This window comes from Herpailurus yagouaroundi, unplaced genomic scaffold (genome assembly GCF_014898765.1).
Source record: "Herpailurus yagouaroundi ecotype Mexico unplaced genomic scaffold, PumYag 208, whole genome shotgun sequence".
Lineage (NCBI taxonomy): Eukaryota > Metazoa > Chordata > Mammalia > Carnivora > Felidae > Herpailurus > Herpailurus yagouaroundi.
In genome coordinates, this window is record NW_024412439.1 from 8,723,647 (window position 1) to 8,741,166 (window position 17,520).

General features: G+C 44.2%; 1 protein-coding gene across 2 annotated transcripts in view; it reads right to left on the reverse strand.

Annotated features, from left to right (window-relative positions):
• Positions 1-17,520, reverse strand: part of CFAP52 (cilia and flagella associated protein 52) — a 43,221-nt gene that overhangs the window by 15,250 nt on the left and 10,451 nt on the right. For both annotated transcript variants that reach the window (XM_040453211.1, XM_040453212.1), the window contains exons 4-8: positions 14,040-14,168; positions 10,479-10,578; positions 9,440-9,556; positions 6,137-6,237; positions 3,124-3,294 (exon numbers count right to left, since the gene is read on the reverse strand). In XM_040453211.1, coding sequence (XP_040309145.1) covers positions 3,124-3,294; positions 6,137-6,237; positions 9,440-9,556; positions 10,479-10,578; positions 14,040-14,168 — 618 coding nt within the window. The remainder of the gene's footprint in view (positions 1-3,123; positions 3,295-6,136; positions 6,238-9,439; positions 9,557-10,478; positions 10,579-14,039; positions 14,169-17,520) is intronic.

Sequence of the window (17,520 nt, forward strand, 5' to 3'; positions counted from 1 at the left end):
CATTACGAGTAAAGTGGACTAAGCATTCTAAATGTAGAGATTTTTAGACTGGATAGAAAAGCAATAACTAATTACATGCCGTTTCAAGAGAAGAACTTTAAAGATACACTATATTGAAAGTAAAAGTATTTTGTAAAATATATACAAAGAACAACAAAGCTGGGATGAATACATTAATATCTTATTTCAAATCAAAGAGAATTACTGGAAATGAAGAGGGTACATTAATAATGATTAAAATGTCAATACATTAGATGTGCATATGTATATATATATATGCTAATGTGCACACACACACACACACCCTTCAAAAATACATGAAGCAAAAACTGACAGAAATAAAGGAAGAAATCAATGTTTGTTGCTTGAGGCTTTAACACACTTCTCTCAGTTAAATGATAAAATTATTGACAAAAAAAACTACTAAGGATAAGCTATGTATGACAGTCACATTAAAAGGTTCCATAGAGAAAAAAATATGACCTCCAAAATACATAATGAATTGTTCCATTTACACGAAGGTCAAAAGCAGGTAAAATGAATCTATGGGGCTAGAAGCCCAGGTAGTGATTCTCTTTAAGGAAAAGGGTAAGGGTAGTGATTAAAAGGGGTGTTTTGGGTGATGGAAATATTCTATTGTTTGACCAGGTGGTAGTCATATAGGTGTGATATTTCATTGAGGCGGTTACTTATGGTTTATATACTTTCTGTAAGTATATTTCAATACAAAGTTCACGAAAATACTTTTTATACCTAGCCACATTATCACTGAAATCCGAGGGTAAAACAAAAATATATTCAGATTAGTAAGGACCAAATTTTCTATACACAGACTATCTCTGAAAGAATTACCATCCCCCACCCCTTCCCCCATGAACAACATAGAAAAAAATCAAATAGGGAGATGTGTGAAAGAAAAATAGGGCGATAAAAGCAAAAAACAAAAGTTATAGTTAAAGCTAAAAGTAATTGTTTGTAAAAGATAATAACTATATAATCTGAGTCTAATTCTAAACAATGTTATCATCAGAGACGGTGAGAGGGAACTAAATATGCCGAGACTCTTGCTCCTTTGGAAAATATGATATAAATGTTGGTTAACTCTAGTGTTTGAAAGAAAAATAATTTATATTAGAAATTCAGGGGTAAATCACTAAGCGAATAAAAACAAAGTGAACAGTTTCCAAGTCATGGGGAGCAGGGGAGGGGAAGGGAGGACCGAAAAACATGATGGCCACACAGCAAAAGACAAGAAAAGTAAACAAGAAAAAAAGAAACTTTGTTAAATAGAAAATATCTATAAACTCATTTGACATAAATAAGTACGAACAGATCGAATTCTACAGAAGACCAAGACTTTCCTAAAATTAAACAATACCAATAGGTTGAAAAAAAGAGACAGTTTCTTTTGCTACAATGCATGTTTCTGTAATGTGTATTAGCTCATATGCAGTTGGCAAAGAGGCCCGTGATGGCAGAATATTGCAGAAGTTGCTTTGGTTCATAAATATTTTCCCCCAATGTATCAATGCTTTGGCGTACAAAGTAATAGCAGCTGAAAACAATGTACATTAACACAGATGAATCAGCAAGGAGAGGAAGCGTGTGTTCCCTTACATGATGCTCATTTACCTCACGTCCTTCCTCTGGGCTCAGTTTTCTCCTCAGCTTGGCGGGGGAAGGGGGAGGGAGCAAAGCAGGAAGAGGGTGGTGACTCTTAACGGGTTTCTTTTGGGGATAATGCAACGTTCTACAATTAGATTGTGGTGATGGTTGCGCAACTCTGTAATACGCAAAAATGATTGAACTGCACACTCTAAATGGGTAAATTTTATGGTAGGTGAATTATATTTCAGGAAAGCTGTTTAAAAAAAAAAAAGGAGGTGGGGAGAAAAAGAAGAGTTACAAATCCTGTATTCGAAAAGATAGTTGAAAATCTGTTCTTATAAAAGGCCCCAGGGGCCAAATAATTTTTACCAATTGATTCTACCAAGCTCCTTAGAAAAAAGAGGAAACAGTGAGATGGAAAGAAAATGACCAATCAGTTTTATTTTTTTTTTAATTTAAAAAAATTTTTAAATGTTTATTTTTGAGAGAGAGAGAGAGAGAGAGAGAGATCGATCTGCAAGGGGCAGAGAGAGAGGGAGACACAGAATCCGAAGCAGCCTCCAGGCTCTGAGCTGTCATGACAGAGCCCAATGTGGGGCTCCAACCCATGAATGTGGGGCTCAAACCCACGAACCGGGAGATCATGACCTGAGCTGAAGTCAGATGCTTAACTGACTGAGCCACCCAGGCGCCCCTGACTAACCAGTTTTCCAAAAAGATCCCCCTGGTAGGAAGCATGAGCCATTTTCACTCTTAGAAACATTTAGAAGAACCCACTTTCAAGGACTCAGGGAACCCAAAGTACATTTCATGATCGTGAGCAAATTCAAGTTTTGCAAATTCAAGTTCATGCTGAGGAAGGTCAGAGCAAAACCTGTCTGATCAGCTTTGTGGGATGAATGTTGCCAGAGACAAAGTGTATTTCAAAAGCAAATCATGGCAAACGACTGTTTTTTGATGTCACAGCTGCTAATGGTTGTTTCACTTGTTTTGTGTGGGATTTACCAAGAAATCCAGAAGATCACCAAGAGGTCCAGGAGACGTCCTGAGGCCACCACCGTTAAGTATGCCCAATCTAAAAGACCCAGCTGAAAGAAGTTTGAAAAAAGGCACTACTAAGGTTTCTCCAGACAGCATTGCAAAAACAGAAATGTTTCCCTGATGGGCTTATTAGAAAAGCCAACATTCAAAAGAAGCCCAAATTTCAATTGTGAAAACACGTAGCGACGTGGTGAAGGTAATAGAAATAATTATTGTTAAGAATTCTTATTAAATAATAAGAAAATACCAGTATTATATTTATAATTATTACTGTAATTAATGATATTAAATTACAATTGCTATTAAGATAACTGACTCTAATCGAAAACCTTAAGGACAAAAAAAAAATCACAATTATGTTAATGGATGTTGAAAATGCATTAACATGATAAAACTACATTTCCTGGCACACTGTGTCAGACCTCCATGTTTTCATTGATGTTAGGAGCAAAAGTCCTTTGCTCTTCTACTTACAATGGAAAGACAACGTCCTGGACAGCTTCAAAGTGACAGGTTGCAATGAGAGTCTCTTTGAAATCCGTGAAGTTGACCCGATAAATGTGGGATTCTTCCGTTCCTACAAAGAAGTGGTGTCCTTCCCCTCGAAGGGTGATAGAAGTGATGCCACCTTGTAACTGGATTTTCCTTTCAGGAGAAGCAAGAAGGTGGAGTCACTCAATCAGGGAGTATTTATTACAGAGGATACAAATCAGGCATATGACCTGCGACATAACTTCAGGGAGGTGACGCGATCGGAGAGGCAGGAGTGACTCACAATATTGGGTGCCCGTGGTCAGCAGAGGGAGAGGCCAGCATGGTTTATGATAGTCGGGGGCAGGCGAGGGGGCTTCCTCAGCGACAGAGAGTCTAAAATGGGTTGTGAAACACTGGCAGGATCTGGATAGAGGGAACATTCCAGGCAGGCAATGCGCACAAACCACCATGGCAGTCGAATAGTTTATTAATGCCATTTCTGGGAAATAATCCTAAAACTGGGGGAGGGGAGAAGCCTTGATGTCAAAGGATGTTATTATAACCTTAACGAAAAGAGAAAAAAGTTGGAACTATTTAATAATAACGGAATGGTTAAATCGTCTATGGGACGGCAACTTCTCAAAGATATTTGCCTGGCCAGTAAAGCCATGTTGAAGAGTTTATGGAGTATATGTATATTTTACCACAGTTTTTTAAAAAACAGTAATATTGAAAATGTTGATGATGCTCGCCTTAAGTAAAAATAAACCAGAAAATAGAATTTCATACACAAAATAAGTACAATTATTTCAAAATGTGTACGAAGAACGCAGACCGGGAGAAATAACAAGATGTTAGCGGTGACTATCTTCACCAGAACTTTCAGGGACTGTTTTCTCTTCTTCCACATTTCAGATCCTTCTGTTTCCCAAATGTTTAACAAGTATGAACTTAAAAAAAAAAAAAAAAAAAAAAGCAGAAAAATGAATGAGGCCCTAAAAACCCAATCTTGCTCTGCAACCGATTTAGTTTTAACAATCAGAATGTAACAGGGGTTCTTGTGCAAGGGATCAGCGTGGGAAACGCAGTGTTTCACAAAGATCCATTTGTTGGTGGGATGCAGAATGGTTAATGAAGAAAGGATTGACCCCAAGTCACATGCCGGATTCTTCACTAACTAGATAGAGCTCTGAGACTCTGGATACATCGCCAGAAATCCCCGGGCCTCAGTCCATTCAACCGCAGAATAATTTCTCCTCTGCAGGGTCTCAGTGAGGATTAGAGATAATGGAGGTCATGTACATGAGGCCACATGGAGGGCAGCCAATAGAAATACTGGCTATTGGCATGTGGGCTCCCTAGAAGACAAGGTGAAGGCCAGGGCTATGCAGGGCGAGGCCAGGGGTCCCTGAACTCCGGCAGTGTGCTTCATCATAATACTTTCCTGACTTCTCACAGGAGCTACTTACTTAACCCACGAAAACCCAAGGAGGTAGAAATCACCGCATCCAAGGGGAGGCTATCCTGTCACACAAGGTTAGTTTGGAGGCTTACACAGCACAGACCCTGTAATAAGTGCCTTGAATCTAACCATCTTCGTTACAATGGGGACATCACGTCTGTGTATTCAAAACAAGGTGTTAGAAAACTAGGGGGTTCATTTTTTTATACTCACTCCATGTATCCAGAGTCTAGCCAACGCTGCCCTGGAGTAGCCTCCCTCTCTTAGTCCCCTTCACACAAACATAAAACCGGTCCCCATATATTCTCAAGAAGACCTATCTGGGGGGCACTGAATTTAAAATTGCTACCTGTCCCCTCTCTCTCCAAACCCTAGTCCCCCCTTCCTGTATCTCCAACTCCATTTGTCTCCACGGTTCTCACCAGCCTTCAATACGATGTAATTCCTTGTTTACTGTGTTACTGACCGTCTTTTTCCCTCCTGCCGCAACGTCAGCTCCATGAGAGCAGGGACTTTTCCCTTCATTTGTTTGCTTTGTTCGTTGCCGTACCCCAAGCGCACCCGGCATAGCACCGGGTACCTAGTGAATGCTCGGCACAGATTTGTCGGAATGAGGACAGCTCATGCACTTCCTACAATCCTGTAGCTCCCTTGGGGCTGTGCCGAGGCCACAGGAGGCGTATCTAGGGCCATCTGATTTTGCTGAAACTCCATTCAAGTTCTGCCTCTGCCCCTCTGCCCACTACCCCTGTGGGATCACCCCCTTCTCTGACGTCCTTTGTAACATATCTATAATACGTTTTACTTTATCTGGACTATGAGATTTGTGTATACGTATTATCTTGTATTCCGAGGACTTTTTCGTACATGTAGAACTTATCCCCAAACCAGACTCTAAGTTCTGGAAGGACAAAGACCATATCTTACTTTCTTTATGTTTTAATAGCATCTGGCACACTGGTTTGGACAGAGGTGCTCAATGAACACTTACTAAGGACAACGGATAAAGTTTTCTTGCGTTTCATTTTAATTGGATAATCCATAAAGAGTACATGGTGGAGTATCTACTACAAAGAAGTAGCTGGTGAAGGTTGGCTACTTGTATCAAGACTTGTATTCAAACGAATAGTAGTAGTCGTGCCAGCAGAGTGCCTGACGCATAATAGGTACGCGTGGCATCAGAAATTCTACTGAATACGCAAATTTTCAAAGTTTGAAATTTGAGGTTATTGGCTGGGTATCTTTATAACCGCGTCTTATCTGCCGTCATGGCCCCATGTATCAAGTGAAATCATAATTTATGTGTTTATTAGAAGGGCAGTATCCACCTTTGGGTCATCGGGGGCTACTTTGTCTCCATTCAACACGAGCTATTGTCTTTTCACCGGCAACAAAATCATCGGTTGTGATTCCAACCGCTCGTTTTCACAGTAAGATGCAACTCTTTTACCAGATACGACTTTGCCAATATCTCTCACAGCCCCTGGCTTTACGCAGACCTCCCGCTGGTGGGTCTTTCCCCATCCCAACCCCACGGAGTCTGGAACTTACTTGATGGGTTTGTAGCTGGGGCTTTTACAGAAGACCAGCAATCCGGCTCCGGAACCCACCAACAACCCCCCCATCTTCAGGCACTTGATCGTGGACACTCCCTGTTGGGGGAGAAACAGCACTGAGAGAAAGGCCAAATGGTTTCATCGGGAAGAGTCAGCGTGTGGCCTGGGACGAGGGATGGCCAGGGGGTTATGTCAGTGCTGGCACGTGTTGTCTAGAGAAAGCTCATGAAGGGATCGCCTGGGATGCACCCCTGGGCTGGACACAAGGGCCCAGTGCCAACAACGAGCCTCCGTGCCGGAAGTAGCCTTCCCGGTCCGGAAAGGACCAAGCATGCTTCACCAAACTTCCTCCCTGTAAAGCCAGCTGTGCATTTTGAATGCATCAAACATAAATACTTTACATCCACTCACATGGAGTGAGAGCAGGAGATGGAAAGACAGCCACACAAGCAGCCACTGTTTTCACCAGAATTTAATTCTTTTTTTTTTAATGTTTATTTAATTTTGTGTGAGAGGGAGAGAGAGAATGTGTGAGTGGGAGAGGGGCAGAGAGGGAAGGAGAGAGAGAATCCCAAGCGGGCTCCACACTGTCAGCGCAGAGCCCGACGCGGGGCCCGAACCCACAAACTGTGAGATCGTGACCCCAGCAGAAGTCGGACGCTCAACCGACTGAGCCACCCAGGTGCCCCCAGAACTTAATTCCTACACTTATAACTCTTATAACCCCTCATTGTTTGGTGACTATATTTTCTGAACTAAAGCATGCAGTATATAACCTTACCAACGATAGGACGTATTTAAACTCAAAGCCATCTTCGAAGTTTGGGGAGACTGGATGGTTATTTTACAGCACCCACTGTGAAGTTCTGATTTTAAAATGTGCATGACCAATATTTCATGGTAAAGCTCTCGGTAATAGTACAGCTAGTGACTTTTTTCAGGCTTGTCTTAACAAACTTTGACCATCATAAAACAAATATCATGTCCCTTCGAGTTACATTACGTTGAGTTCTGCCTGTTCTGGTTCAAAAAGCATTTCATGTTGGAGAGGAAAAAGCAAGCTTCCAGAATATGAAGGCATGGAGCAGAATTATGTGGCTCCCCCTCCCCCTGTCTGGCTGCCCCAGTTCCAGAAGCACTGTGGGAGGACAAGTCAATAAATGCCTGGCCCGTTGTCCAGGGAGATGACCCAGGAGTGAATATTCTTAGCGTGTGTCTGGGGACTTGGGGAAGCAAGAGATAAAGTGTTCAACAGGGCCTCAAAGTGTGATTTCTTTTTTCTTTTTTTATATTTTTAATTTTTTAATGTTTATTTTTGAGAGAGAGAGAGAGAGAGCGAGCGCGAGCAGGGGAGGGGCAGAGACGGAGACACAGAATCCGAAACAGGCTCCAGGCTCCGAGCTGTCAGCATGGAGCCCCACGTAGGGCTGGAATCCATGAGGCTGAAGATCATGACCCAAGCCAAAGTCAGATACCTAACTGATTGAGCCACCCAGACGCCCCTAAGTAGATTTTCAAAATGGGTTACTGCCCAAGATCACGTAATATTCCAAACAAATGTGTTCAGTGATACTTCCTATCCCTTCATCCCGTAAGATTATGTAAGAGTTCCGGGATGCCTGGGTGGCTCGGCCGGTTGGCTGAGCATCCGACTCTTGATTTTTGGCTCAGGTCATAATACCAGGGTCGTGGGATCGAGCCCCACATGGGGCTCTGTACTGACAGCGTGGAGAGCCTGCTTGGGATTCTTCCTCTCCCTCTCTCTCTGCCCCTCCCCTGCTCTCTCTCTCTAAAATAAAAAACAAAAAGAATTACTTTCTTTCTACTTGTATAAGAGGCATCTTAGAATCATTTCTTTATGGAATTTACCATCAGGCTTAAATGGTTAGGAGTAAACCATCCACAGTGCACTATGCAAGGCACGTAGGTACCAAAAGCTTGAGAAACATGAAGACGGCCAACAATTTTTTTTTTGGGGGGGGGGGGGGGAAATGTGGTTAGATCCCAAGTGCTGGGGGAAGAGGGTGCAAAAAATATCCAGATCAGTACTTTTCACACGTTTTATGGGGCCCTCTGGCAGTATCTCAGGAGTTGGAAACAGCAGGGTTCTGAGCCTTGCTCTCTTTGAACTGATCTGTGTTAGCTTTTATCTGTTTAACATACTGGAATCTGCCTCCTAAAAATAACTTGGACAACATTACCGAGACTACATCTCGATCTCCTGTGGCATTATTTCTAAACCCTTCTCTACCCGTCCTATAGCTTTTTCTCACTCTTAGGCATGTCCTTGAAAACTTGAGTATTATTAAAAAAACAACAACAACAACAACAACAAAACTTGAGTATTATTAAATGGCTGCATGATTAAGGAAACCCTAACATCTTCCCAGAACATGGTTCAGGATTCCAAGTCTTCTCGGGAATATCTGCTGAGTGGATAAGTATCTAAGCTTAGTTAGGACCATCTGCTCTCAAATGCAAAGATTAGTGGAAACAGCCCTTGTTAACTTTCTGGGGGTACTGAAAACAGCCGTGCTTTCTCTGTGAAACTCTCTTTTGATCGCAGTACATTTTATTTTGGTTTAGATATCAAAGTCTTTCTGGACTTTCACCCAGAATTGTTAGGAACCCTGCAAATATAAAAATCGACAGCTACTAGAGGCGCCTGGGTGGCTCAGTCGGTTAAGCGTCCGACTTCGGCTCAGGTCGTGATCTCGCAGTTGGTGAGTTCGAGCCCCGCTGTGCTGACAGCTTGGAGCCTGCAGCCTGCTGCGAATTCTCGTGTCTCCCTCTCTCTCTGCCCCTCCCCTGCTCATATTCTGTCTCTCTCTGTCTCTCAAAAATAAATAAATGTTTAAAAAATTTTTTTAAAAATCGACAACTTCTAGGTCTTGCTTATGACTTACGGTGCTGGCTGGAGTTAAAATCTAAGACTAGTTATTAGATTGGGACAAAAATTACACGCACATGCATGTCTATATGTGGTGTTATAGATCAAAAAGCACATTTCTCTTATATATGTTAACAGGGCTGTCAAAATGTTGGCAGCAACGTGGTTATAAATCACAGAGCCGCAGGCCCTGTGCTTGGAAGATCTGATTCCCTAACTGAGGATGCTGACAAATACGTTTGCTCAGGGAAGAAGTTTATGCACCTTGCAAATTTCGGCGTGGCCTTGGGTATAACATACACTTTTTCTTTTGAACGCAGACTCTTAATGTAGGTCTGTGCTACCAGTGGAGGGAGGAAATCACCGGAAAAGAGCAGGGCAGAGCAGACTCTGGGGGTCTGTACTCACCAGGCTGAATTTGTCCTTCGCAGGCCCAGTGTCTGCCAGCAGCTTGGTCCTTGGGTTCATTTTCAGAATATCTCCAGTTGTGGTACCAAGGTAGAAAAAGCTATCATCGACGGCAATCTGATCAGAGAGGAGGAGGGACGTAAAGGCCTGTGTTTTTTTCTCAGCGATGCCCGTGGGCCCTGATCAGGGAGGGGACGAACTTTCTCTGAGGCCCCATAAAGACCTCCAAAGGTGCTCACGGCTACTTCAATTTCTGCAGACTCTACGGTGGGTAAGAACAGCCTCAGGGGGAGCCTCAGGGACTCACATATTTCCTCCTCAGAAATGGAGGAAATATGTGAGTCCAGTTAGCCTGTGCGTTTCCGGGGGAAGCCTATAGTGTCTGGTGTTAGATCCACATGCGTAGATATCCCGCCAGCTCCGATTCCGGAGATGCCTCTGTAGGGCGCCTGGGATGAAGGTTTGCTCCTCCAAAGAGAATGTGTATTTGCTTTATCTCATATTTTCCAAAGTCTGTCTGTATAAAATGAGGACGCATTGCCCAAAGAGAAATAAGTCCATGGGGAAGGGAGTCATCTGTGTGAACGTATGCGTCCACATTAAAAACATAGGAATAATTCCTCTTTATAGAAGAGACTGCGTTTCAACCATGAGTGTCACTGTTGGGGACTTTATTTCCAGTGGTGGAAGCAAGAAACAGTGGCATGGGAGTGTGCTGCGGCCTCTGAATGCCTCCTGGCCACACGGCTTCTGTCTAGGTGAGGCGGGTTTCTGGGGTCTGATGGAAGCCCCCGTCCCGGTAAAATGAGACCTTCCCGGAGCTGTGTCTGGGCAGTGAGTCTCTCCCTCACCTGTGCTTCCTCAATCAGCATCCCTTATGTCCAGATCTCACCTGCCTACCCCCAGCCCAAGGTACACACACTTACGTATGTGTGCACGTGAGCTGGCACACACACACACACACACACACACACACGCACACACCCCTTGGAATTTGTACCAATGGTTACAGACAGTAACACTTAAGAGTCATACTTACTGTAATACACATGACTATTCTTTTCATGTGACCGGTCTGGCACTCCGTTGGCCAGATTTTTCTATTTGGGAGATCCAGTTCCCATACTCGAATTGTCCCGCTGTGGAAGAGAACCCCAAGCAAATGGATACCCATGCAACAGCCTCTTCATATCTTCTCTGTTTTCTGTATTCCCCCTGAAGCAGCTAAGGGGGACAGAACAGGGTATTGCTGAGGGTTTGCTAGGCCCAGGGTTCTCCTTAAAATCTTCCACTTGACCCTTCCAGCCACCCTCTGAGTAGTTTTTCGGATCCCGCTGCTGTCCAAATGAGAAAAACGCAGAGCCCGAACACCAGCAGAGCAAGGATTCACACCCAGCGAGCGCTCTGTCCACTGCAGTGAGAGCAAACAGAAATGCCAAAAACTAAACAAATGAAGAGCAAACCAGGGGCGCCTGGGCGGCTCGGTCGGTTCAGCACCTGACTCCTGATTGCGGCTCAGGTCGTGATCTCGTGGTTCGTGGGTTCGAGCCCCCTCTGGGTTCATAGTGCAAGGCCTGCTTGGGATTCTCTCTCTCTCTCTGCTCTGTTCATGCTTTCTCTCTCAAAATAAATAAATAAAGTAAAAAGAGAGGGCAAACCAGAGTTCCCTAAGTATGTTTGTTTTTTTTTAAGTTTATTTATTAAAAAAATTTTTAAGTTTAATTTTTTTTGAGAGAGAGAGAAAGAGAGAGAGAGAGAGAGCAGGGAAGGGGCAGATAGAGGGAATCCCAAGCAGGCTCCACGTGGTCAGCATAGAGCCTGACGTGGGGCTTGATCCCACGAACCATGACATCATGACCTGAGCCAAAATCAAGAGTCGAATGTTTAACCGACTAAGCCACCCAGGCGCCCCACTAAGTATGTTTCTTTCAAGGTCTGCAGTTGTGAGGAAATATTTTCAAGAGCAAGTACTTCATTAGGGAGAATCCTGTCTTCATGAGAAAGGAGACTAAGTAACCGAAGGCCAAACGAAATCAGTACCGGACACGAGATTTGGCATATAACTGGCATTTACTCATTATATATTGAGCTAATCTGAATTTGTAACTGTAGAAACATATTGCGGTCAACATCAGAGCTGAAGCTAACAGTTGAAGGCAGGAAAGATTAATTTAAAAATAGATTGATCGGGGGGGGGGGGGCACCTGGGTGGCTCAGTCGGTTGAGCGTCCGTCTTTGGTTTAGGTCACGATGTCATAATTCGTGAACTTGGGTCCCTCATTGGGCTGTGTGCTGACAGCTTGGAGCCTGGAGCCTGCTTCAGATTCTGTGTCTCCCTCTCTCTCTCTGCCCCTCCCCTACTCACACTCAGTCTCTCTCTCTTCTCTCTGTCTCAAAAATAAACAAGCATTTAAAAAAAAAAAAAGATGGATCAGGGCGCCTGACTGGCCGCATCAGTACAGCATGTGACTCTTGATCTCAGGGTTGTGAATTTGAGCCGCACATTGGGCGTAGAGATTACTTAAGTAAGTCAACTTTAAAAGAAAATAAAAATAAAAAAACAAAAATAGGTCAAGTTCAGCTTTCCTTTTTTTTTTTTTTTTAGCTTCCAGAGTTAGGCACATATTAAGTGCTTAAGAAGTATTTTGAATGCTTTCTTATTTGAATACAAATCTATTTCTTGTTCCAATACATATTTTGCATACTTTCAAAATTTAAAAAAAAAAATCAGCTTTTCCATGGCCTTCCTGGTGGATGTCACTTGGACGTCAAATTGGAATTTGCAGGATCTCTCATGAGGGATGATATAGTGGAGTATCTGAAATAGGGCCCATCATGGAGGATATCATGGGTGCCATACCAGAAATCTTAACGCAGGAGTCCTTACTTGTTCTCGGCTATCACTGTCACATGCAACCAAAGCAGACCTAGAATACAGATTGTCCTTAAAAAATTTGTTGGGGGTGGGGCGGGGGTGGCGCCTGGGTGGCTCAGTCGGTAAGCCTCCCACCCTTGATTTAGGCTCAGGTCATGATCTCATGGTTGGTGAGTTTGAGCCCCACTGACAGTGCAGAGCCTGCTTCGGAGTCTCTCTCTCTTTCTCCCTCTCTCTCTGCCCCTTCCCCTCTCAGGTGTTTCTGTCTCTCTGAAAATAAATAAATAAACTTAAAAAAATATATATATTTTTTTCATTTGCAGGGCAGGGAGAGCGGGAGGGGAAGGGGGAGGAGGGGGACAGGGAGAAACAGGGAGAGGGAGAAAGGTGGAGGGGAGGATGAGGGGGGAAGGAGGAGGAGGGAGGGGGAGGAGGGGCAGGGGAAGGAAGGACGAGGGGGAGGGGAAGGGGGGAAAGGGGCTTCAATTCAAGTTTAGGCTCCTGGAGTAAGGGTGTCCATGGACACCAGCAGCTGGACCCTCAGGAAACAAGGACCCCAACGAAGAAGCCCTGCGTGGCGGTGAGTCACCTCTGAAGACAGGGGTAGGACACGGGCAGCTGCTTCAGGCTCAGGGCGCTCTCCTAGTGAGATTCGCTCCCTGGGGGCTGGCTTCCATTCGGCCAGCCAGTTTCATGGCCAGGAAGTAAACGCGTGCACACACATAATTACCCCGGAACAAAGGCGGGCTGCATACCCCAGGGTGGGGGCTGGAAATGGCTGAGACCACTTCCAGTGACGTCACAGATGGGAGCCGACAGAGGGGTTGAAAAAGATAGTTCTGCCCAACAGGTACCTCGACCCCACTGCGTTCAGAGCTTTTTTTTTTTTTTTTTTTTATTGGTTGTTTATTTTTGAGAGAGAGAGACAGAGCATGAGCAGGGGAGGGGCAGAGAGAGAGACACACAGAATCTGAAGCAGGCTCCAGGCTCTGAGCTGTCAGTGCAGAGCCCCACGCAGGGCTCGACCTCACGAACTGCAAGATCGCGACCTGAGCCAAAGTCGAATGCTTAACCAACTGAGCCACCAGGCGCCCGACAGCTTTTCGACCTCTGAACTGACACACCACATTAGAGAGGATGCTTTTGTGCGGACTTCACCTCAAACTCCAAGCAGGGCCCTGTTGGTGAATCTGTAAATTAACTTCTTCTGTTAGACAGATGCTGGCCTCTGGCTTGGTCCCCATTGGCTGGTGACAAGCTGTCACTGCTGGAAATGATCTCACGTGGCTAAAAATCAAACACCTGAGGGCTCCTGGCACGGTTCATTCGCAAACTCTCCTTTCAGGAGGCCTAACTCGAGAGCAGGTGCTAAGAAACGTCAAGCTGTAAGCCAATCTGTGCATTCCGGCACATTCCCCTGGGAGCATGCATCGTAGGGCGTGTGTTATCAGTGACAAGTAACCGGAACCTGAAATCAATTCAGCGGGAAAGCAGACCCTTCTCAGGGGGAAGCACGGAATGCTCAACTAACCGGTATTTGAAAGACTTTCAGCTCAAAGGATGTTTAAGGACTGCAGCGTCATGCAAATTTACGACGGGAGGGGATTTGCCGGGACGAATACTATGTCCCCCCCCCCCCCCCACCCAAACTCGAGTGGACGTGCTTTCTGCACAAGCAAACGCAGCCGGTTACGAGTTCCGAAAACGCCGACCGCAGACACGTACTTTCCGGCGGTAGCGAACATCTCGTCTCGGCACCTCGAGAAGATCACTGTCGTGGCATTCCCCACGTTGAGGCCGGCCGCCGGGCTGCCACAGATGGCTTCTCTCTTGGCTATGTTCCACACCACCACACTGCCAAAACGAGAGGGACCGAAAAAGTCAGGGGAAGACAGGCTCTCCCGGTAAGAATTTCTATTTCTATTTCTAGAAAGGAAAAAAAAAAAAAAAGGTTACTTACAAAGGAACAAAAGAATTGACCCCCTTCCCCCACTAGATGTCTCCTCCATCACGCTGGGTATTAGAAGATTAGTGGGTGACACTGAAAATGTTTTGAAGGAAGATGGTAACGAGGCTAGAAACCAGTGATCCCATTAGTCAAGTCTGATGCTAAAATAAAGACATTTTCAGGGGCGCCTGGAAGCATCTCACTGCAGCTCAGGCCATGATCTCACGGTTCCTGAGTTCGAGCCCTACATCGGGCTCTGTGCTGACAACCCAAAGCCTGGAGCTTGCTTCAGATTCTGTGTCTCCCTCTCTGTCTCTGCCCCTTCCCCGCTCACACTCTCTCTTTCTGTCAAAAATAAACATTAAAAAAACAAAAGACATTTGCAGATAGCCAAGGCATAAACGTTTACCACTCATTTGTCTCATGTAAAACAAAAGTTCCTAGGAGAAGTATTCCAGAACAGAACAATGCGATGAAGAGGACAGATGACATAAGGCACTGTTCCCACACTTGAACGTGCATCAGAATCACTTGGAGGGCTTGTTCAGACAGAGGCTGCCAGGACTCACCCCGAGAGCTTCTGATTCAGCAGGTCTGGGGTGGGGCCTGAGGTCTCGCTTTTCTAAAAGGTCCCCAGTGATGTCGATGTTGCTGGTCTGGGGACCACACTGTGAGAAGCACCGCTTTGGATTCCAGCTCCTTCTTTCTGGGTGTAATCACACAACTTAGTCCTAAACTGAATGTGTTCAGACAATAATACTAAAAATGCTGGGGAACACCGGAATCAAAATATTAAAGAAAAAGAAGGCTAATGTTACAAACTCTGTTAACGCAAAAGTATGTCTAGCTATGCTTCCCAAATTTTCTACATGTAGAAGGTATTATCACAGGCGCTCTAAAATCAAGGTATAACCAAGATTGGTAGGAATGAGGAGGTAGGAGGTGGTGTAAGAGCCATAATTTTTTTTCTTGGTAGGAAATCGATAGATAACCATCTGAAGTGGAAAACTCGAGAGAAATATCACTTAAAAAGTCAAAAAGTTATAATGATAAGTAGGTAATCTTCTCCAAAAAGACTCTTAAACCAAGTACATCATACCTAAAAGAAATGAAAACATACATCTACATCAAATCTTGCACATGAGTCTTCATAGCCGCATTATTACCAATAGTCCAAAAGTGGGGAAGACCCAAAGCCCCACCCACTAGGAGCGCCTGAGTGGTTCAGTCAGCTAAGCGTCCGACTTCAGCCCGGGTCACGATCTCACGGTTCGTGAGTTCGAGCCCCGCATCAGGCTCTGTGCTGACAGCTTGGAGTCTGGAGCCTGCTTTGCATTCTGTGTCTTCCACTCTCTCTGCCCCTCCCCCTGTCACCCTCTGTCTCTGTCCCTCTCTCAAAAATAAATAAACATAAAAAAATAAAACAAAATAAACAAAGCCCCATCCACTGATGGATGAAGAAAATGTGAAGAAAATAATACAATGGAATATTATTTGACAATAAAGAGAGTGAAGGATCGACACATGCCACAGCATGGATGGACCTTGAAAACATTATGCTTAATAAAAAAAAATCAGCTACAAAAGGCCACATATTATATTATCCCATTCATGTGAAACACGGAGAACGGGCAAATCTCTGGAGACAGAAAGTGGATCAGGGTTGCCTGGGGCTGAGAGGGTAGTGGGGGAGTGGGAATGGGGAGTGACTGCTAGCGGGTGTAGGGTCTCTTCTTGGAGTGTTTAAAAATGCCCTAAAACTTTATGAAACTCTTGGTTTCGGTTCAGGTTGTTACCTCACAGTTTGTGAGTTCGAGCCCCTCGTTGGGCTCTATGGTGACGGTGTGGAGCCTGCTTGGGATTCTCTCTCTCAACTAACCTATGATAAAGGAAACAAGAATACACAATGGATAAAAGACAGTCTCTTCAACAAATGGTGTTGGGAAAACCGGACAGCTACGCGACACGCGAAAGAACGAAACTGGACCACCTTCTTATGCCATGGGCAAAAATAAATTCAAAACATATTAAAGACCTAACTGTGAGGCCTGAAACCATAAAACTCCTTCCTAGAAGAAAACACAGGCAATAGTCTCTTTGACAGTGACCATGGAAACGTTTTTCTAGATCTGTCTCCTCTAGCAAGGAAATAAAAGCAGAATTAAAACTACTGGGACTAAAGCACCAAAGCAAAAAGCTTTTGCACAGTGAAACCATCAACAAAACAACAAAGCAACCTACTGAATGGAAGAAGGTATTTGCAAATGTCGTATCCAGTAAGGGGTCCAAATATATAAAAAATTTATACAACTCAACACCAAAACAACAACAACAACAGCAAAAACAAATTTAAAAATGGGCAGAGAATCTGAATAGACATTTTTCCAAAGAAGACATAAAGACGGCCAACAGGGGCGCCTGGGTGGCTCAGTTGGTTAAGCGGCCGACTTCGGCTCAGGTCATGATCTCACGGTCTGGGAGTTCGAGCCCCGCGTCGGGCTCTGTGCTGACAGCTCAGAGCCTGGAGCCTGTTTCAGATTCTGTGTGTCTCCCTCTCTCTGACCCTCCCCCGTTCATGCTCTGTCTCTCTCTGTCTCAAAAATAAATAAATGTTAAAAAAAAAATTAAAAAAAAAAAGATGGCCAACAAACACATGAACAATGTTCAGTGTCACTCACCATCAGGAAAATGCGAATCAAAACCATAATGAGATATCACCTCACACCTGTCAGAATGGCTATAATCAAAAACATAAGAAACAACAAATGTTGGCAAGGATGTGGAGAGAAAGGCACCCTCGTGCACTGTTGGTGGGAATGCCAACTGGTGTGGCCACTGTGGAAAACAGTAGGGAGGTTCTCCCAAAAAAATTAAAAATAGAACTACCCTATGATCCAGTAATTTCACTCCTGGGTATTTACCCAAAGAAAATGAAGACGCTAATTCAAAAAGATAGATATTATTACTGTAGCATTATTTATAATAGCCAAGATATGGAAGCAATCCAAGCGTCCATCAACAAGTGAATGCACAAAAAAGACATGGGATATATAAGAACATTCCTCAGCCACCAAAAAGAATGAAATCTTGCCATTTGCAACAACACGGATGGAACTAGAGGGTATGATGCTAAGTGAAATAAGTCAGGGAAACACAATTACTGTATGATTTCACTCACATGTGGAAATTAAGAAACAAACGAATGTAGAAAACACACACACACACACACACACACACACACACACACACACACACACA